Below are 22,119 nucleotides of genomic sequence, written 5' to 3' on the forward strand. Positions count from 1 at the left end.
CCTTAAATTTCTGCATAATTAAGGGCGTGGCCACTTGAGTGACAGGTGGATTGCCGCTGCTGTCACCACCGTCGAGCTAGGTGGGCGTGGTTTCAGCAACCAGCTCCCGCCTTTTTGCCCATTTTCGATTATCCGGGAGTGACGTACGGTGACGCGTTGCCAAGATGGCGATGGCCGGCTCTGCCCACTTTGAGCTTCAAAAACCTCTTCAGGAACCTACGGGTGACGTCACGGACACTACGTCCATGTTTTTATACAGTCTATGGTTACACCCCTACTATCACGCATCCTGTCACTGTAATCTGGCCTGTCAATCCTCTTGTCACATAAATTATTCGATTATTGTTTGTTTTGCTGTAATCAGGCAAAACAGCTTATACGATTTATCATATTATTGCACAAAATATGCTGTTTTGACACTGTTGCAGTTAATGCTTTAATGCTAAACATTGATAGGCCTACTTCATTACCTTTTCGAAAAATAATCCATTAAACACATAGTGATTTGAGGAGCGTGCACTAATAGGAACGCACTAGGATGAATGGAACTAGGATGCGTTCCATTCATTTGCGCGTTGTCTCAAAGACACGCCCACACTAGGGGAACTAATGAATAATCACGTAAACTCCACCCACTGGAACAGTTTTTCACAGGAACTGAATATTACACAACACCGGTAAGTGCAGTTCTCAGCGGAGCGGTGTGCTTGTATACTTGTATTATTAAATTATTATTATTATACTGCATGAAGAGAGCACAGCTGTTGTTTATATTGCAGTGTGTAGCCTGTGGAAGTAAGGTTAGCTGCAGCAAGGGGCTATAATATTTTTGTTCAATATTTTCCTAATGACAATTTTATGATCGGTTTATAAAGGCTACTACGAGCACCTTTTCCCCATTTTTATCACAGAATAAGGCAGGAAATGTATAGTTTCTATAGGCTACTTAATGATATGTCAATCAGTACTGCATTATTCATAAAGTTTATTTATTACCTGGAGATAACTTGAAAAACACACATAAACCGTACATGAAAAGTGACAGCTTTTCAGTGATTTATAAAAGGAGCGCTCTTTGCATGCTTTCTTGGCTACATGTAATCTATTCAGAATTGAAATAAAAGTTTTTTGTTTTTTTTTATGCTGCTAAGAGGACCAACGTGTATAGGCCTACACACGGCAAAATTCCGGGAGTGACATCCGCATATAAATCTCGAAATCGCACTGATTTACATAGTAAAATCATAACAATGGACTGGACACAATATGATGTGTCAAAATAGACGTGCATGAAGGCTAAAGCACCCTCACTTATTTCAGAAGCACCCACAGTGATTTGATTCTGGAAGAGAGCCTGATTTTTCCGGAGCTCCTCCATGGGTCTGTGGCGCAGCTGTCGCTCATTCACTCCACCTGCCCCGCCCTGCTTCACGCCACTATATTATATAGGCTATTCACATGCTTTACTTGCTTTACTTTATGCATGTAAATGGTTGTATATATGGGGCGCATCAATTTAACCCTTGTATGGTGTTCGGGTCTATGGGACCCGTTTTCACTTTTTATCAAAAGACAAATTATACTATTAATTATTATTTCCAACTCAGACTCATTGGCTTTGGCTCATTTTCTGTGAAGAACATTTATCAGAACAAATGTTCAATGACCCCCCCAGGTAGGCGTGGTTGACTCTTAACTTTTATAAAGAATATCTCTTTGGATTTGAGACTTTAGTCTTTGCAACTTTACAGATCTTCTTTATGCACCAAGAGCTTGTAACACTTCAAAGAGAAAGGAAAAATTTAAATCAAATCATATGACCCCTTTAAATGTTTCAAAACTTTACTTGCATTTGATATGATGTCATGCATCCCACAGGCTGTTAAATGTAACATTCATACTAGAGCCCGACCGATATATCGTTTGCCGATATTATCGGCCGATATGAGCCTGTCGCCGATATATCAGTATCGCCACATCTGCCACCGATATGAACATTTACTTTTACAGAACATATAACGCAGATAAAATGCTTGAAATGGTGTAATTACTTAGTTTGTCCAGCAGAGCGCGCTCCATTGTTTGCTACTGGCGACCTGGATGAAACGCTTTAAAGCTTAACAGTGTGTTCACACCAAACGCGAATTGAATTATTCGCGCGAGTAGATTACATACAAAGTCAATGCAAAGACGCGAATAGAGGCGAATTCGCGCCAGGCGACGCGAATGACGCGAAATGCGCGACGCGTTTGCCGCGAACGCGAGATATTCGCCTCAATCGCGTCTTTCGCGCAAGTTCAAAAATTTCAACTTGAGCGGAAAATTCGCCTGACGCGTTCTCGCGCAAGCCAATCAGCGAAGAGCTTATAGGCACGTCTGGTTGAATCAGACAATAGAAGAGAGCATTATTGCAGCCGTCTGTTATTATATAGGTCTGGAGTATAGAAAACAATTAAAATCAGTTGTAGTAGTTGTATTTTATTAGCATGGCTACAGAGATGCTGCTATCAATTTCCTCACTAAAGTTCTCATCTTTGACAAAGTCCATCATTTATTTAAATTATTATATTTAATTTATTACTGAACAATGGGGTGTTAGATACAGAGAGAGCATGAGCTAATTGAATAGAATAGATTTGTCATTGTACAAGTAACGTTACAATAAGATTTATTTTGAAACTTCCACTAATTGAATAGAATATCTTTGTCATTGTACAAGTAAGATTTATTTTGGCAATATAAAATTTTCAATTATAAAAAGTTTGCAGCAGTATTAAAACATGTTAGATGTGCAATGCAGCATTAAAACCTAAACAGTACAAACAGAAAACATAATATAATAAAAACAGTAGGGGTGAATTTATTATTCCATGTACGTTTGAGGTTAAACTGTATTGGGCTAATTTTTAGTTACAGCAGCTATCACTGTGTTGTTATTAAGTCAGTTGTGCCAGACAATTTTGGAGGCAGAGACATATTGTGGGGGGCACTAATAGGGAAAAACTTAAACTTCTGGAATAAAGAGTTTTAAAAGGTTAGTGATGGAAAACTTGCAGGTCAATGGGCATCAATGTTTAAGGTTGGTAAACACTTGTACACGGACGCATATAATACTACCCGCCTGACATTGGCATGTGTTATTCAGGTGTCAAAGTTGTGCAGAATTAAAGGAAGAAACCTCAAAGACAGTGCCAGAAGAGTGCTGTACAGGGAAAGCCTACAAAACGTGCAACATTAATCAAACATTGTGGTGTCAATACTCAATAAGTTACAACGCAAATCAGAAATTTAAAGAATTCCTTTACTGGTCATTTTGAAATGTCAAACTTTGTCCGCAATTGTTAACCACCTCAATCTGTATTATATTTTAGGGTTTAAAAAAATGTCCTCAAGTCCAGATTCTGCTGCAGAAGGAGGCATTTGAAAAGACTGCACTGTTCTCGGTCATCAGAGGTATGTGTATAAAACACACAACATTTACCAGAGAGCTTCTCTCTTTTTTAACACACTGAATGGTGATACACGATATATATCTCGGTTTTGTTTTTAGTAGGCATCCAAGCATAAAGAATGACTCCCTGTCACAATTAGTGTAATTAAAGTGAAAAAATTATGTCAAAAAGCTTTTCTTGTGCTTTTTTTTCTTTCTTATTTGGCAGATGCTGTGATGACCAACTTCCCGGCAGCAACAGAGTTGGACTTGAGGAATGCTAATTAAAGTAAAAAAATTATGTCAAGCTTTTCTTGTGCTTTTTCAAGCTTTTTTTTTTTTCTTATTTGGCAGATGCTGTGATGACCAACTTTCTGGCAGCAACAGAGTTGGACTTGAGGAATGCAGTTGGGAAGCATTTTAAACAAGAAATAAAACCAATAATTAATAATTTCCTTTAAGTTCACTGTTGGTTGTTTTATTTGTTAAAATAAGTAAACCAACAAAAGGGTTAATCTTTTTTTTTATGTTGTCATTTATCCGTAATGTTTTAATGTTAAGTGTGATAACATGCTCTTGATTTGTATTAGATTTTTTTTTCTTTTTAAAAGTTATTTAAAATATTTTTATATTTTTATTATCTTAAGTTGTTAAAAATGCCAGATTTTTAATCATAATATTTAAGTGTATTGTATTTATAATATTTTATTTTGTCATTAATTCTTTGGTATTTTTATCATTTTGTATTGTCTTAAGTTGTCCAAGTTGTTAAAAATGCTATTTTTCTTAATAAAATCTGTATATTTAATTTGTTTGGATGGATTGCCATTTTGTTGTCTATTAGACGTATATATGCAGGCATTCATTAGCTGAGTCAGGGCTGTGTTTGAACGGCTAGTAGGCATCTTTTAAACGCAAAATTGCTTGCTGGGTGTCCTCCTATTGTCTGGGCCTACTGTTAGTATGTTTATGTGTGTGTGTGTGTGTGTGTGTGTGTGTGTGTGTGAGTGAGTGAGTGTGAGAGAGAGTCTGTAAGAGTGTGAGTGTAAGTGAGTTTTGTGTTTCTGCCCCTGCTGTTCCCACACAAGGTTGTAGCACTTTAATTCATAAATGTGATCTAACAAAGGTAAAGGGCAAATTTTGACCATATATGCTGTTTATATTGCTTGTAATAGGGATGAAGTAGACATCTGTTGAGTATTTTAACATATAATTTTTGATTGTGTTGAATTAAAAACCCAAAACTGCAGCGGGTCCATCAGACCCATGAACACTGGCTGAGGTTAAAAACACACACAAGGGTTAGAAAGAAAAAAATGTAGTCGCTATTAAACAAATTTGAAAACCACTGCCTTATTCCTACATTACAGAGTTGTTGTAAAAGACTATTCTACCTGCAGAAGTTCTTGAGTTTCTAAAGCATCAGAGCCAGGGACAATGTGAGGTAGCATTATCAGCTAATGCATTCATGTTTTGCACTCTAATGTCATTGTTGTAGACTGAGCACCCCCTAGTGGTAAATCGCGCGCTATGTAAGGGGTGGGAAACTAAGAGATAATAGGAGTTCTCCTACTTTGAAAACACTTTAAAACTAAGATTTCTTGGCTATTGTTGCACGTTACCTTCCTCCAACCTTTAACATCCTCTGTCTTTGTTGGGGTAGCGGATTGTTTTTGTTTGCATATTATTATTATTAATATTGCATCTGGAATTCAGTAGTAAAAATATGTTTCAAATGCATCGCAGTGCGTTTAATGTAATGCCCTTACCTATATGCTCTATACCAGGTGTAAGGACAGAATTAAACAGGATAATTAATTACAGGTGCATCCTTGTTGTGCTAAAATTACTTTTCACTTTAGTGTTAATACTCTCTAAATAAGGTGACAGCCACTTTCATTTTTCAACTGAGTCAAATCCGTGTAACTATTTCTGACAGTGAGTCACTTGTAAAGTCAAACTTTTGAACTCTGTGCTGCTTTTTCTCAATGCACCAACTGAGACTATGCAGTGGAACGTGGGATTCGTGGTAGGCCTATTTAATAGGCCAAACCCGAGACTGTGGGAAATCGTGCAACAAAAAGCTCCCATGCATTGTCATGGTAATTTCGGTGGGTGGAGGTTTGAGGGGGAGTACTTGTTAAACTAGGTTAAGTGAGACTGTTTAGTTTCTAGTTTTATCAAGACTACGCCACAACTTTCATAAATAATCGTGGGAAAGTGAAAAGGTTTCTAAACTACCTAGATCTGCAGAAAAATGACAGCCTCTAATATCGGCAGCGGTCCGGTGAAGAATTTCAGCGCAAAAGAAAAGCGAAAGGTAGTGACATTCTATCATTTTGTGTTGTTTTCATGTATGCAACGATGGCAAAATATTTATTTATTTGTTAAATGAGGGATATATGTAGAAAGCAATAAAAATAAATTAACGTAGGATGAAATGGAGCAGTTTTTAGTAAATCATTCAGAGCAGCTTTAAAATGTATATAAACGTGTTCCAGACTGCTGTTTGTGTGAGTAACTTATATTGACAATATCTAAACAAAAACTTAGCTAAATTTCAGAAATAGCTCTGTTACATAAAACTATTTATTTGTTTTGCTAATCTCAATATTGTTTCCACAGGCCTATATCTAGTATCTTAGTTTTAGATTTTTATATACAAAATGAGTGAAAGGAGATTGTAATTAGCATGTTTTTTCCTCATCCAGTGCTCAAATCTGTTGATATATGTTATGTATACTGTTGTGAGTTTGTCAGTGATTGAATATTGAATAAAATAATCAAATAATTAAAATAACTTGACACTCGAAGTAACTTTAGTCAAGGCATTACAGTAGTTTATGTTGAATACTCACATGCAATTTACTTATTTGGGATGTCCAATTAATATTTCACAACATACACCTTACAGAACTGGCACATGTGTTGTAAGTCTTGTATTGTCAAATTTGTACTTAATGAATCCCTTAAGGATGTCTAATGAATATGTCATACACCCTAAAACTTGCTTGATCATCATTTTAGCTGTGGAAACCCTTGATAGAGAAGAGACGCAGAGAGAGGATAAATTCAAGCCTTGAGCAACTAAAGGGTATTATGGTGGATGCCTACAATTTGGATGTAAGTGACCCATATAAACAATAAAATATAGAAACACTCTTTATATATCTTGTTGCACAAATATAATTCAAGTAATACAGTACATGGATTTTAATTATTTTATTTTCTATTAAAATAAATAATTAAAAAATAATTTTATATTACATTTTTTCTCTAACTTTTCCCACAGCAATCTAAATTAGAGAAGGCAGATGTTCTCGAGATAACAGTTCAGCACATGGAGAACCTTCAAAGAGGTTCAGGTTAGACTGTTAAAACCATATCTTACCTTTTTTCACAGATATTTAAGGTTAATATTATTTCAAACATACAAACAAACCCTAATCTTTAAGGGTAAATTTATGATGGTTTAAATGGGGTCAAACACTCCCATGGTTCTATATGTATAAATTATATTTTATTTTCAGGTGGTAGCCTCAGTCCAGGCACTGGGTTTGAGTCTCGACAAAGATACAGTAGCGGCTATATTCAGTGCATGCATGAGGTGCACAACCTGCTCCTGAGCTGCCCTGGGCTGGACAAGACTCTGGGTGCTCGTCTGCTAAACCACTTGCTGAAATCTCTTCCCCATATCAGCACTGAAGCCGGCAGCACGAGTTCTGTTGGCACTCCCAGCCCTCTTCCTCGAACCCTGACCCAATCCCCTCTAAACCTACCCTCTTTACATCCCCACCCTCTCCACCTGCACACCCCTCCAACTCCTTCCCCACCCTCCAGCCCTCCTCACTCTCCCAGAGTCCCACTGATTAGAGAGAGACCACACGAACAGTCCTCTCCCCCCAGGTCTCCTTCCCCTCAGTCTCCAGCACAATCAGCCCTTTCCCCTTTCTTTCCAGAAGCCGATCCTTCCATGTGGAGACCCTGGTGAATGAATCCAGCACAGCCACCCATTTGCCCTCCCCTTGCCCTTGCTTGCCTGCCCTAATAGTTTCCATTACATTTGATCTCTTGGGAGGTTGGAGTGCTTTCCACTCAAAGGGGTGCATCATATTGGGTTACGAAGTCCCATGGGGTTGTGTGGTATCATTTAAAGGGGTCATATGATGTTGCTAAAAAGAACATTATTTTGTGTATTTGGTGTAATGAAATGTGTTTATGCGGTTTCCACATACTGTACATTATTGTTTCTCCTCTATGCCCCGCCTTTCTGAAACGCGTCGATTTTTACAAAGCTCATCGGTCTGAAAAGCGAGGTGTGCTCTGATTGGCCAGCTATCCAGTGCGTTGTGATTGGCCGAATACCTCAAGCGTGTGATGGAAATGTTACGCCCCTACCATACGGTGATGCCCTGTCCGGCCGAGCGACGAGACAAAACATTAAAACCCATTATAAACGAGGAATTTGTTGCATCCAGTGGGGACATAATTACGGATTATAATGACTTATACTGTCTTTTTACACGTTTCATCATATTTCACGACATGGCGGCGGCAGCAACAATACTACAGCGAGAATACAAGTTACGCTAAGTTGACTCTTAACTTTTATAAATAATATCTCTTTGGATTTGAGACTTTAGTCTTTGCAACTTTACAGATCTTCTTTATGCACCAAGAGCTTGTAACACTTCAAAGAGAAAGGAAAAATTGAAATCGCATCATATGACCCCTTTAAAGCACTGTACTGCATGCTTGGAAGCAAATTATGCTATGTTCATGTTTTGAGGGTATGATCACAAATGACACCAAAGTTGCCCTCACTGACTGTATATACTAGTATTGCTATCTTGACCACTTGTAGGGCAAGTTTAGATGACCTTTGCTTATATTGTTTACTAGCTGGGTTTTAGATGTGGTATACTGTTAGGGGATTTGTTGAAATTATGCATGTTTCTCTGCCTTAAATGCAAAACACTAATGGTGATTCAGAAAGGGTAGAATTGACAAGATCATTTGTGAAAAATATACTCCATCCTTGTATATTACAAGAAGAGAGGAATCTGACTAGTACCTCATATTGAAGCAGTTAAAATTGATTTTCTTTATGAAAAATCAGAACTGTATATTGTATTGACCTGTACTCTCAAAAAATTGATAATGATGATGATTATGATAAAGGTGATTTAAAAAAATAAATGAAAATGGCGCTGATCAGTTTGCATTTTTTAAAAATTGATATTTAATCTGTCACATAAGAACTGGCTCTTATCCCACTGACAAACAAATACAGAGTTCTGGCATGAAACTCTAGATGGCACAGTCCGATAGGTCTAGCTCAATCTGACCTGGGGCAAGTTCAAGCTCAAACCGGTGTGCACCGTTTTGCTACGGTTTCCGGTTTGAACGACATGTTTCCTGGAAACGGTGTGCAACGGTGTGCAACGGGGTTTGAGATGCGTTTTCTCTTGTTTGGTGGGTGTGTCAAACATGTCAGCCCAATCAGCAGCAACATGTATATAAACCACGCGGTATTAAAGACACAGCTGGCACAATGTAATTAACATCCAAATAAATTCACAAGAGCAAGTATATTGTTTGCACATGTTTATTTACATTAAAGGCAAAATAACTGAAATAATAAGGGCACAAGTATAGATCTGGAACTTCTTTAAGTCTGTCTAAATATCATTTAGTAATTGCAATGTTGTGGAGTGACACTTTCATAAACTTTTCTATAGCCTATACTCCTCTGATTATATAATGGTAAATATTACAATAACAGCACAACAACAGTGATCAGCAATAATGATTAGCCTAATACTCACAATAAAAATAATAAGGTCATATAGATCATAACACAGTCCGTTTTGCACCGTTTTTGTCAGGGCTGAACGCAGCCCTGGCGATATCATTGTCACATGGCAGCTGATTGGCTCTCTCCTGTATCGGTAGCCAATGAGATTACTGCTCAGTATTCAAATACCTGGCTTTTGTTTGCTGTAGCAATTTGCAGCGCACTTCAGAAACCCTCCACCTTCCCCAGCTCCACCTGTATAAATGATTCAGTGATTCATGTATGCTATATGGGACTTATTCATATGTGTTATATGTGCAGCAGCAGTATTTCTTACATGCTTACTGCAGTATGTTGTGGATGTATTGGCAGTAGCAAGTCTCCGTACTTGCTCTGCCGCAGCAGCAGCAGCGTAGCAGATCTATTCCGCCAAGACCAAATACATTAACATTGTATTTGTCATGTAACGTTACATTACCATGCCAATCCCTCCGAGAGATGTCATGACAGAAATATGTTTAGAATTTAGATTTTTTTTTTAACATTCACAAACAGCATCACAGACGCTTCTAAATTAATTTACTCAAATTCAATATTTTGTACATTACAATCCTATTGTATTATCGTTTATTATGCCAACAATTTGAACCTGAACATTACATTCAATACACTGTGCTAATACAGAAAATAAGAAAACACTTTTTTCAGTTTTGCTAATTTCTTGATGGATAGTTTAGCTTGCCAAAGAGAAAAGAGCACAAGATTAACAAAATATAAAAGAATCAAAAGATCTGTTAAATTACAAGTAACTGAATTAAAGGAATAGTTCACTTAGCTATCCATTGCAGAGGATCCATTGCTCAGCAAGTGATGTAATGTCAAATTTCTTAAAATCTGTACCAATGAAGAAACAAACTCATCTACATTTTGGATGGCCTGAGGGTGAGTACATTTTAGCAAGTTTGCATTTTTTTGGGTAAACCGTTCCTTTCAGGTAAACAAAATGTACACTTGTTCCATATTGTATGAAAATTATGCAATTACATAAAATAGCCACTAGATATCACTATTTACTAGTCATATAACTAAGTCCCACAGTTATTAGTCACATGCTAAAATAAGATAACTGCTCCCTAATGGGTTATCTAGTGTTCTACATTTAAAGCTAATTTCACTATAAACATATTTAGTCTAGCATTTAGAGCAGGAAGTTGAGTTGGAAATGAAATAGAACGTATTCAGGATAAACACAATATTTAATTTTGTACAAAGTAAAACGAGACTGGGGGGCAATGTTTCAGCCCATGCAGCAAACTGCAACCTACAGACCCCCAAGCCTCTATCTCTCTAAGCCTCGTTTTCATTCCTGAAGATTAAAGGGTAGATAGGGTAAGGATGAGTAAATTTTCCAGGCTTCCAGCTGTTTCATGTGGTTCATTAGGGCCACTGGTGTGTTTAGACACGTCTTCGACTGGTAACTTGTAGTTAAGTGTTGAATCTGCACCCAGTCATGTTCGCCATACATCCAGGTGGCAATGGATTATTTCAACAAGACAAAACAGGTCTGTGTGATGGCCGACATTTATCCCTCAACTGGCCCCTTCGTTCGGGCTGCTCAATATTCCTTGTGAAGTGTTGCGTCTTTTCTCTTCAAGCTTGTTAAATACATACATACTAAAAATAGCCATGTCTGTGCTAAGCGTTATTCGTATACAATCTACTGAAAAGAATAAGCTGAGTGACCAAGCTCATTCGGGTTTCTGACGATGAAAATCAGTGTGATCCTTGTGATCCCCAGATTCCCCTTGAGGTTTATTACTCAGTATCAGCTGGCGGAGCAAGAGCTCTGAGATGAATGGGGCTTTTGTTTAGCTTTGGATATTGTATGCGAGTGAAACAGATGGGGGTCGCATAATTTGGGTGTACAGTGACACATCAAACCTAGTTGTCAGTTCTTCAGTCTCATAAGAAAGCAATAGATCCCACATTTACATACTTCACATTTATTAATTTTGCATGACAGACAAAAACTAGGAAAATGTAAGGCCATTATATATATTAAATGTAGAGTAATGTGACATAGCCTACTTCATATACTTCAATTTACATCAGAATTAATTGAAAGACAGCAGAGAATAGCCTATATGAACGTCGAAAAATTCATTTGTCACATCACAGGGTAATTTAGTGAAAAATAGGCCTACTGAAGGTAAAAATGTGATTTAAAAAAATTTGAGATAATGACCAGATACATAGCATACACACTTTCTAACGTAACCTTTTTTTAAAACGTAAAATAATATGTAATTTTTGTACATTTTTGTCCGATTTTTTAGTAAATAATATATTTTTCATTTTATTTAATTTACTATTTTTATTTTACATTTTTAACCTGAAAGTTGTCAACTAGGCCACATATTTATATTTCTATTTACACACAAACACACACACACACACACACACACACACACACATACACAAAATGGATTAATTTAATAACGATCCCTTAATAATTATCCCTTTTATTGCGGCAGAAATTTCACAAAAATGTAGCATGGTATCAAAATATTGCAGCAAGGATAAAGTTACACTCTGCCTGCGGACTGCAGAGAGCGCGTCGCGCGGGCACTTCAGAGAGTTGACAGACGGGGAAACAGTAATGGATGGGGGTTGGGACAGATAGATTGTCTTTGCAGTCAGACGCGAGGAACTTCTTAAAGGAGCGTATTTATTGTAGTCTGAAGGACAGTGAAGTATCTCTATGTGGTGGGCTGTTTATCAACACAAAACTTTTTTGCATTATTGCCAGTTGTGGATAACGGGAGACTCGCGGAGGCTTGATTCACAGAAAGAGCTGGAGTACCGCGCGAACTAATATTTTTTAAGAAACAGTTTGCTTCTGAAACACATTCTGGGTGAGTAGACCTGATAATATATACAAAAATACACTAATTAACGATTGTATTAATGGACATTTTTTTAGTCCATCTGATCCGCTTTTACAACTTGAACGTCGTCCAGGACTCATATTCAAATAGCTTAATCTGACCACATACCACAGTACATTGAATATGTTCGGGATTTTTTCCGCCTGGAAAAACGTGTACTTTTTACTTGTACTTTTGTCTTGAGTAGGTGTCGGGTCAACATATGGTCTAATGACATCCACCCTAAAGAGCTTTTCCGTTGCTGTAGTCATCCCGAGTAATTACAGATTATTTGGCAACGGGGTCGATTAGTGAGGGTAAGCTTGTTTAGCAGCTGCTAAGTTTTAGAAGCAGTGCTTTGGTCTCATGTGAACGGCCTGTGGAACAAGGCTGGACTTTTGTCCACTCTAAGAATAGATTTCTTTGAGGTTTCCAAATTTCCACACAGATGCTACTTTCTGCAAAGGACCAACTATTGTGTTGCTCTGGAGTTTCACTATAGGATTGTCTCCTTCACAAACAGCTTAAAGGGACTGTGAGAGCCACCCAAAAAGTCTGTGATTATGTCTTTCCAAACCTGGTTAATTGGCTTGATTCTGTGTAATTCAAAAGGTTATTTTTAAAAGAATGTCCTGGACACTTTTCAGTATGAAAATGAATGAGGACTGAAGATGTCCAAAATGCTTCAAAATGACAAAAAAAGTTACTTTTAGGTGTTTTTGTTGATTGCTTTTACCCATCTGACTTACAGTATCTCACAGAAGTGAGCACACCCCTCACATTTTTGTAAATATTTTATTATATCTTTTCATGTGACAACACTGAAGAAATGACACTTTGCTACAATGTAAAGTAGTGAGTGTACAGCTTGTATAACAGTGTAAATTTGCTGTCCCCTCAAAATAACTCAACACACAGCCATTAATGTCTAAACCGCTGGCCACAAAAGTGAGTACACCCCTAAGTGAAAATGTCCAAATTGGGCCCAATTAGCCATTTTCTCTCCCCGGTGTCATGTGACTCATTAGAGTTACAAGGTCTCAGGTGTGAATGGGGAGCAGAACTGGCCTCGCCATGGTCGACCAAAGAAGTTGAGTGCACGTGCTCAGCGTCATAATATAAGAGTACAGATCAAAAGTCACCATTCACTGAAAATAATTTTGCTCCCCTTAGCACATTTGTAAGAGAATTAGCATTTTGAGCTTTTGACCTTTTACTGCATTGGTTGATCCACTTATTTCTGAATTGGACTGATCTGTGAAAGGAAGCATCAAATAAAGACTGCTGTATTTTATAGTTTTCTGTTAAGTGAGCCACATTGTGTAAATAAAAAGTCATGCACAATCCAAAGAAATTACATTTCATTTTTTAAAATGTATTTATATATTTTTTTACATGCGCTTGAATGTATGCCACATAAATGGCACATAGCAATTGTTATTAGATATAAACACAGTACTTGCTGACATTTGCATTGTAAAATTAGCCCCACTTTTTGACTGTTGAACCCATCTCTGAACTAACAGTGACATGTTTTGTCTTAATAAAATATTAAAGTTTTGATTGGTGAAAGTGAGGCATATATGTTTGGCCTTGGAGTCTATCTTGTCTGGCTCATTTATGGTTTTCTGCACCGATAGCCATGAAGAAATTGGTTCTGTTGTCTTTTATCTTCTGAAAATCATTGCCTCTCCAATTACTTCCCTTGTGATGATTAATGTTAAACTGAGAAAGGGAAAGCTCAAGAACATTATAAAGAGACATATTGGTTATATTGGTTTTGTCTCGTTGCGCCGGGACACATGGAAACACAGTATGGTAAGGGGCGTAACATTTCCGTCACACGCTTGAGGTATTCAGCCAATCACAACGCACTGGATAGCTGGCCAATCAGAGCACACTTCGCTTTTCAGACTGATGAGCTTTGTAAAATCGACGCGTTTCAGAAAGGCGGGGCATAGAGGAGAAACAATAATGTACAGTATGTGGAAAATAATGTGTTTTTTGAACCTTAAACCGCATAAACACATTGCATTACACCAAATACACAAAATAATGCTATTTTTAGCAACATCATATGACCCCTTTAAGAAACATTTATTTTTATCAAGGTTAACAGTTTTTGCTGCTCAATATTATGTGGAAACCATGATACACTACCATTCAAAAGTTTGGTGTAAGGAACATTAAAAAATAAAGAAAAGAAATGAATACTTTAATTCAGTGAGGACACAAAGACAAATTAAAATGATCAAAAGTTACAGTATACATTTTTATGTTAGTAGAGTAAAGCAAGATATTTTTTTCAAATAAATACTGTTCTTTTGAACTTCCTATTCATCAGTGAATCATGAGAAAATGCATCATGATTTCCACAAAAATATTATGCTGCTTATTAAAAATATTAAAACTCTTTTCAGCATTAATAATAGGTATAACCATTAATGATTAATAATTGAGCACCAAATCAGCATATTAAAATGATTTCTGGATTGTGTGACTAAAGTAATGGTCAGCTTTGCCATCACAAGAATAAATTACATTTAAAATGTTAACAATACGGTGATTCAGTGAAAAAAGATGTACACCAATATTTCCAGATGAACTAAAATGTTGATTTGGGAGATTATGTTTACCTGTTTTTTCACTGTATATTACCAGTTTTGTTTCCTAAAAAGAAAACATTGACACAAAGACATTTTTCAAGGAACTATCATTTTTCATTTCCACTCTCATGTATTCTCAAGATTGCTTGAACAGATTGTCCAGTCATTTTATGCTAAGAGGACAGAGGTATCTGGTGGTGGGCCAGAGGTGTGTACCACAGTTAAACGATTATAGGGCTTAAGTCTATATAGGCATGCTTGTAAAGTCAACCTAATTCAGTAGGCCAGCCTAGAAAACTCAAAAATGGGTCACACATCTGTTCTGACAGCAAGGAAAAAATGCTGAATGCAATTAATAAAATGCAACTATATAATCATGTATAGGATAGCAAAGTTTTAAAAGGAAAGAGAAAACACTTCACATACCTTTTGTTAATGATGTCAAAGGCTGTGCATCCAATAAAAGCAGCCAATTTAGGTAAATGCCAACATGTTCAGGTTGCATGACGTCCTCATCCTCAAAAAGGCTTAAACAAAACTAAAAGGTAAAATGACCCACACTACATTAAATACGGGTTCACTTTCAGCTAGGATAAAATGTTTTGTGCCAACTGCATTGTGTTTTGTGCAGTGAAATATTGGATGCAGACAGAACGAAACCATTAAACTTTAAGAGACATTTAGAAACCAAGCACTCAAACTATAAAGACACGCCTGTTGGAACGGGATCTGAACACATCACATGCAAATAACTTTAAGTGCATTTTGTTATAGTTGTATAATAAACATTTTGGTCAAATCTGGGTCCTTAAGCAAAACCATGCAAAATTTTGCATTTAAAGATTTTTTAAACTAATAGAGCCATCAAGATATGTAAATTACAGATACCTTCATGCACATAATTCAGGCTACAGGCAGTTTATCATCAGATTTACTGCATTTTCAGCTGCATGCAGTGGGATAACATAGGGGAAGTGACTATGCTGGCTTCAGCCAACCACCAAATCACACTACTTTGTGAAGTGTCAGCAATCCGAAACATGGTTGGTATACTAAATTTCCATTCAGACAGTTGATTATCATAGATATCGCAACAATAAACTTGTGGTTCTTAATTGAGAACCACAGAGACTGATTTTATATTTTATTTTATTATTATTATATATTTTTTTTCAGATTCAACACTGTTCTTTAGCAACTTACTACAAGAGGCTTGAAGAATCAAAGGTTTCTTAATAGCAACCTGTGTGTTTTTGCTTCAACACAGTGACCAACATCTGTGTTGTTTTATTTTCTTTATTTTTATTTGTTGGATTTGTAGTTCAGAAGGAACAAAGTATGGATGAAGTTCATTTGTATCACCAGTTTGTCTTCTGCTTTCTGCTAATTCATGGCTTCCTCTGTCACCCTCTCATGCTAACAGAAAACGTTTAGTTTATACTGCCTTATTAACTGATTATGGGTATCAGACTAGACCTACTGTTGACAGTTTTGGATATCAGACAAAACGGATGTCTTCTGATGGGATCTGGTAAACAGAATGGATCTAATATTCCTGGCGTGGATGTCCGATCTAACATTTTTGGCGTTGTCGGCATGATTGTGTATCCAATATTTTTACACATACAAAATTTCACTTACAACAAAAAAGAGTTAGAACATTGATAGGTTGAAAGTGATCAAAGCCAACAAACAAAGTTCATCTAGTGCATCTAACAAGGCAGGAAACCAGATGCAGGAAATCTAAACCTGATGTGTGCCTTATTGAAATTCACACAGTTAAATGTGTATGGGTTGGCAGCGATAAACATCTTTGTTTTATTTTTTTAATGTAGTCAGGGGGTGTTAGTTAATTACATCTTCAGAGTGCATCCCAATGTTTTCTGCTTTTCAGCATTTCTTTGTTGCATTGTCCTCACTCCAGGCAACACTGTGATGTCCGACTCATAAACAAATGACTCTTATGAGTTTATCTGAAATTTTTTTAAACAGATTTTCATTTAACGTATGAGTTATTGGTTTGAATTGATGATGTATGCTGGATTTCTCAATTAGTTTCATCAACATAAACGCAGCCTCTTTTCTTACAATTGACTGCAAGCTCGCATTCAGATCTGCCTCCATTTAATCAACAACGCTGCATTTTTTTATTTTTCAGTAATCTGTTTCATTCTGATGTATCTCCAGAGGAAAAGATCTGTCACTACTGCCTATACATTGTGACTTTAAAATTACACAACAAGGTATTATTATTATTATTATATTATTATTATTAATCAACAACCCTGCATTTTTTTATTTTTCAGTAATCTGTTTCATTCTGATGTATCTCCAGAGGAAAGGATCTGTCACTACTGCCTATACATTGTGACTTTAAAATTACACAACAAGGTATTATTATTATTATTATATTATTATTATTGGTGTCAGATCATTAAAATAGAAACGAAATGATAGAAAGATTCTGAAAGATAACAATTATTTTTAATTATTGTTTATTTATTTATTTTACATTTGGGTATGGTATGGTTTGAATAATGTGGGTCTATATCATTTTTGAAGTAATTTAGCTGACCTAGGCCTGGCAAGGCTTTAAAAACTAAAATCGTAGGCGTACGAGAAGTTACAGAGACACTTGACGTGTTCAAATCTAACTGCTTTACATGCCAAGTCAATTATATGCGAAATGGTAGTTTTGTCCTACAGGCCTTACAACAAAAACATTCCATGTGCACTTCCAATAATGCAATAAGAAAGGAATGGGACATGGGGTGTACCGTATTCGTGGAAATCTCACGGTAATAATGATGGATGTGCTGTTTATTGTTATGCTTCGCTTTCAATCACGTGCCGTTTCGGAGAATCTGTATTTAGTGCTTGTAAGCAAAGAGCCGGTCTGACGTCAGGCTTCGACTCCACACATAGCAGCAGACTGGTCCCTAAACACCCGCCCACACTCACTCACTCAAAACACAAAGCAGTCCCTTTTCTCCGTGGTCTTCGAGTTTTCGACAAGCTGAAGCGAAGCACATGCGCGTCAAGCAAACTGGAAATTTTACGCACTTGACTGCAGTCGTGCAGGCGTTCTGTTGTCGGACTATGTACGCACGGACGGAGCACTTTCATTACACAGACGTCGTCGGGCAGATTTGAAAGGCATCGGCCGAGATGCACCGTGGCTGCTGTTACCAAGCGCCGATATATAGTGATACCGGCCGGGTTTTAGCATGGTTTTCAGACGGTCAGCTCGGTAAGTGTGTCAGGCTCAGAGCGGCGACTGGCACCAACTGCTAGGCGCAATCTGTGATTTATCTATCTGTCTTTGTCCGAGCGAATTCTGCAACACCCTTTTCACGATGCAAGCTTATTGAAACAGGCCGTTTTTTGCAAATCTGTTGTCCCTCAGCCTGTTTAGTTTTCCTCTAACGTTACACCCGTTTTTTTATGCAAGCATAATGTAGTTTGCAATAACGCATTGGAGAAAAGTCTGTTCGCTTTAATCAAAGCCTGTGTGGCAGAGAGTCTAGGTTGCTGATGCATAGAGGCATCAGGCATGGAAAAGAGTTTCCAATAACAGCATTGAAGCGTTTGGTGTGTGTTTATTATGTATATGTGGATTTGATCTGACAACAGATACACCTGCCTGTTTGTCCCTTCTGTTTTCCTGTCATATCGCATGTTTTCCATTTTCTCACACTACTCTGTTTTCTTAATGTCACTTTTGTGTTTCCAATCATGTATTCTCCTTTCTTGCTCATTTCACACTTCACATGCTCACATTCTTCCCCTTTATTGTCCATTTGTTGGTCTTTTATGATTTAAAATAAATCTTTTATGACTGTTAATGGGCATCTCACTCTCTTTCTGTGCTACACAGTTTCACAACGTAGGCTAACTGTCCTCCTCTTGATCATAGGAGAATGCGGAGGCTGGGATGTTATCGGCTGGGGCCCATATGGAAAGCACTCCTGGTATTTGTTGTCATCGCTTTTGGCGGACAACTTCTGGGAGTCATCTTCAACAAGAGGTAAGCAAATGTTGCCATTCTGCACTTCACTCCTTTTCAAATACCTGCTTTTATCTTGTACTGCATTCTTATACAGCACATTGCTTGGTTACATTTTTGTCATTTAACACCCAGCGTTAAGAAATAATGTTTCTGGATTATTTTCAGCAAATACTGATAATGCTTTAGTAACCCGCTGTAAAAACCATCTGTGGCTGGTTTTTCTGAGAAGGAAATTCAGTTCTCACTTAATGTAAAAATGTCATAATTTACTCATTTTCATGTCGTTCTAAACCTGAAATTTTTTCTGTGGAACACAGTTTGTCATACTGGTTTGAAATTACATGAGGTTGAATAAATGATGACAGAATTTTTGGGTAAACTATCCCTTTAAGAAATAGGATTAAACCAGTCTAGAGTACTATTTGTATTGTTACGGTATTCTTTCATTGTCATTATCATTTTTATGTCATAATTTGTTCTTTCTCTACATTAGCTGGATGCAGCCAGAGAGACCTCACTCCCTCTACTCTCTTCCCTCTGAGAATTCCCAAGGGGAGTCTCTGGGGTCTTGTCAGCCCCACATCCACATCATGTTCCTGAAGACTCACAAGACAGCAAGCAGCACCGTTCTCAATTTGCTCTATCGCTTTGGAGAAGAGCGGGGCCTTAAATTTGCCCTGCCCGTGGGGTATCAGTTTGGCTACCCACTGCCCTTTATCGCCCAGAGGGTGAAAGGATGCAGAGGCCCTCACGTGGCAGAATTTGACATCATGGGAAATCATATGCGGTTCAACAAACCAGAGGTACAGCATACTATAGCTGGCATTTCCTTAGACAGATGTGTTGAAAATCACACTCTGGTTATTCAGATTTTAAAAATTATTATTAGGGGTCAAATAATAAAATTAATTTACTTCTTTAGTGTTAATATTGTGTTTCTGGCTGTTTGGGCATCAAAAAACATAAGTCGCAACTAGGTGGCGCTATAATACGTACATTTATGTTTTCACTAATAATAAGTGCTGTCAAATGATTAATTGCGATTAATCGCATCCAAAATAAAAGTTTTTGTTTACATAATATATGTGTGTACTGTGTATATTTATTATGTATGTATAAATACACACACATGCATGTTTATATTTGAGAAACATATGTTTTGTTTATATATAAAATACTAATATTTATATATAATAAAAATTATAAATGAATATAAATATATACTTGTATGTTTGTGTATTTATATATACATATATATAATAAATATACACAGTACACACACATATATTATGTAAACAAAAACTTTTATTTTGGATGCGATTAATCGTTTGACAGCACTACTAATAATAAATTGCAAATAATCATGCAAATTATTTTTGTCAAATACTTGTGATTGCCACTTGCAGCTATTTTTGACATTATCTGATTTGTCAGTTGTATGTTTTTTTTTCAAACAACCTTGACTAACTAACTTAACTGACTAACTAACTAAAACTAACTACTTTTACATCTTTATTTTCTTCTAGTCCAGAATCTAAATGGAAACCTAAGCAGAAAAACTATAGAAATCTCCTATGAACATTTATATTCAGTGTTTGATTTCAGTTACATGATTAAAGATGTTCCTTTTTGTTATGTGATTCTCTTTTTACTTTTGTTGCAGGTTGAGAAGGTCATGCCAGCTGACACCTTCTATTTCTCCATCCTCCGAGACCCTGTGGCGCTAGCTGAATCCTCCTATGCCTATTATAAAAATGTTGCCCCTGCCTTCAGGCGTACCAAAGGACTGGGTGAATTTGCAGACAACCCCTATAAATACTACGACGCCAGACTCCGAAACAACCACTATGCCCACAACCTGATGTGGTTTGATTTTGGTCTGGATCATACCTCCAACTTCAGCCTTGCGCTGGTCAAGCGCGGTGTGGCAGCAGTGCGTCGGAACTTCAAGCTCATCCTTATATCAGAGTATTTCGACCAATCTATGGTGCTGCTCCGCCACGCTCTGTGCTGGCCGCTAGATGCTGTGGTTTCTTTTAGCCTGAACGCCAGGCAGCAAATGACCAGTGGAAGATCAGGATGGATGGCCAAGGCTGCAGCTCCAGCTCCTTTGGCATTAACAGACAAGCAAAGATCGAAATTACGTGAATGGAATGCACTAGACTGGCACCTTTACCAAGCTTTTAATCTCACTTTCTGGCAGGAAGTAGAGCGCTTCGGTCGCAGTCGGATGGAGTCTGAGGTGGCCTTGCTTAGGACCAAACGGGAGGTTCTCACTCGCATCTGCTTGCATGATGGGGGCCGCCCCATAGAGGCCAGTCGCATCCGGGACAAGACCATCCGCCCTTTCCAGAGTGGATTAGTGAAGATCTTGGGTTACGAGTTGCAGTCGGGACTAGACAATGCCACGTGGGAAGCTTGCCTACGCATGATCAGGCCTGAGATACAGTACAAAGACTTGCTGGATCTTCGGCAGCTCCCTCGAGCCCAGCAACCCCCAGCCGCTGGAGGGCTTCCAGTAAAGAGAGAGTTCTCAATACTCAGGACTGAAGACCATGGGGGAAAGAGGTTGGTGGAGAAGGACTGGGATGGGACCATTCTGTTTCGGAATCAAACATTAGAGCAGGTTGATTCAAAAGTAAGACGTAGATAGTGAGCTAGTTGCACCTTTTTGCCTCAAGGTCAGTAGTTCTGACCCATTTTGGCTCCACAGGCCTCTGTGCTGCACTACTAGAGGAGAAGGGATATCCAAGACATACAACACACCACTTTGTCATTGACTCTTCCTTTTTCCATCTTGCCCTTCTACATTCTATTTTATAGAACACAAAATTTGAAGTGAAGAAGTGGTTTGTGAGTAGATTACAGTGGCTGGATTGATATAATGGTACAAACATGCCAGATGGTGGCTAAATGCATAAACTCGCTGTCGGTGAGCTTGATATTGGGAAGAAGTGAGAAAATGCTGCTTCCTTGTCCATGATGAGCCATGGTATGGTACAAAAAACGTAGCAGTGCACATGTCATGTAAGTGGTTGCAGTGTTTCAAACATACTACTAAAACCCCACTTTCAAATAGATAAAGTATCTTTGGTACGTTAGTGTTCAAAAGTTTGGGGTCAATTAAATTCTTTTTGAAAGAACTTAATACTTTCATTAAGCAGGGATGCATTAAATTGATCAGAAGTAACAGTAAAGACATTCATTATGATAAAAAAACAAATACATTTTGTTCTTTTGAACTACAAGAATCTTGAAATAATGTTCATGTGAAATTCAAGACTTCACGAGTAATGGCTACTGAAAACTCAGCTTTGCCATTGCAGGAATGAATTACATTTTAAAATATA

The 22,119-nt window shown here is 37.5% G+C and overlaps 2 protein-coding genes across 3 annotated transcripts; both read left to right on the forward strand.

The window, feature by feature from the left end:
• The first annotated feature begins 5,687 nt into the window (after positions 1 to 5,687).
• LOC107687047 (transcription factor HES-2-like) lies at positions 5,688 to 7,421 on the forward strand. The gene is made up of 4 exons (XM_016484183.1): positions 5,688 to 5,750; positions 6,458 to 6,553; positions 6,723 to 6,795; positions 6,961 to 7,421. Exons 1-4 carry the CDS (start codon positions 5,688 to 5,690, stop codon positions 7,419 to 7,421), a joined length of 693 nt encoding a protein of 230 aa, XP_016339669.1.
• A 4,570-nt stretch (positions 7,422 to 11,991) lies between these two features.
• Positions 11,992 to 22,119, forward strand: LOC107687042 (galactose-3-O-sulfotransferase 2-like). 2 transcript variants are annotated; one of them, XM_016484179.1, is made up of 4 exons: positions 11,992 to 12,142; positions 18,677 to 18,787; positions 19,263 to 19,572; positions 20,433 to 22,119. In XM_016484179.1, the coding sequence occupies exons 2-4, from the start codon at positions 18,681 to 18,683 to the stop codon at positions 21,420 to 21,422; spliced, it is 1,407 nt and encodes a 468-aa protein (XP_016339665.1). In that variant the 5' UTR covers positions 11,992 to 12,142; positions 18,677 to 18,680; the 3' UTR covers positions 21,423 to 22,119. The 2 variants fall into 2 exon arrangements, with proteins under 2 accessions (XP_016339665.1, XP_016339664.1); XM_016484178.1 differs by lacking the exon at positions 11,992 to 12,142 and adding an exon at positions 17,675 to 18,010.

Source organism: Sinocyclocheilus anshuiensis, unplaced genomic scaffold (assembly GCF_001515605.1).
Source record: "Sinocyclocheilus anshuiensis isolate Anshui unplaced genomic scaffold, SAMN03320099.WGS_v1.1 scaffold2054, whole genome shotgun sequence".
In the NCBI taxonomy this organism is placed as follows: Eukaryota; Metazoa; Chordata; class Actinopteri; order Cypriniformes; family Cyprinidae; genus Sinocyclocheilus; species Sinocyclocheilus anshuiensis.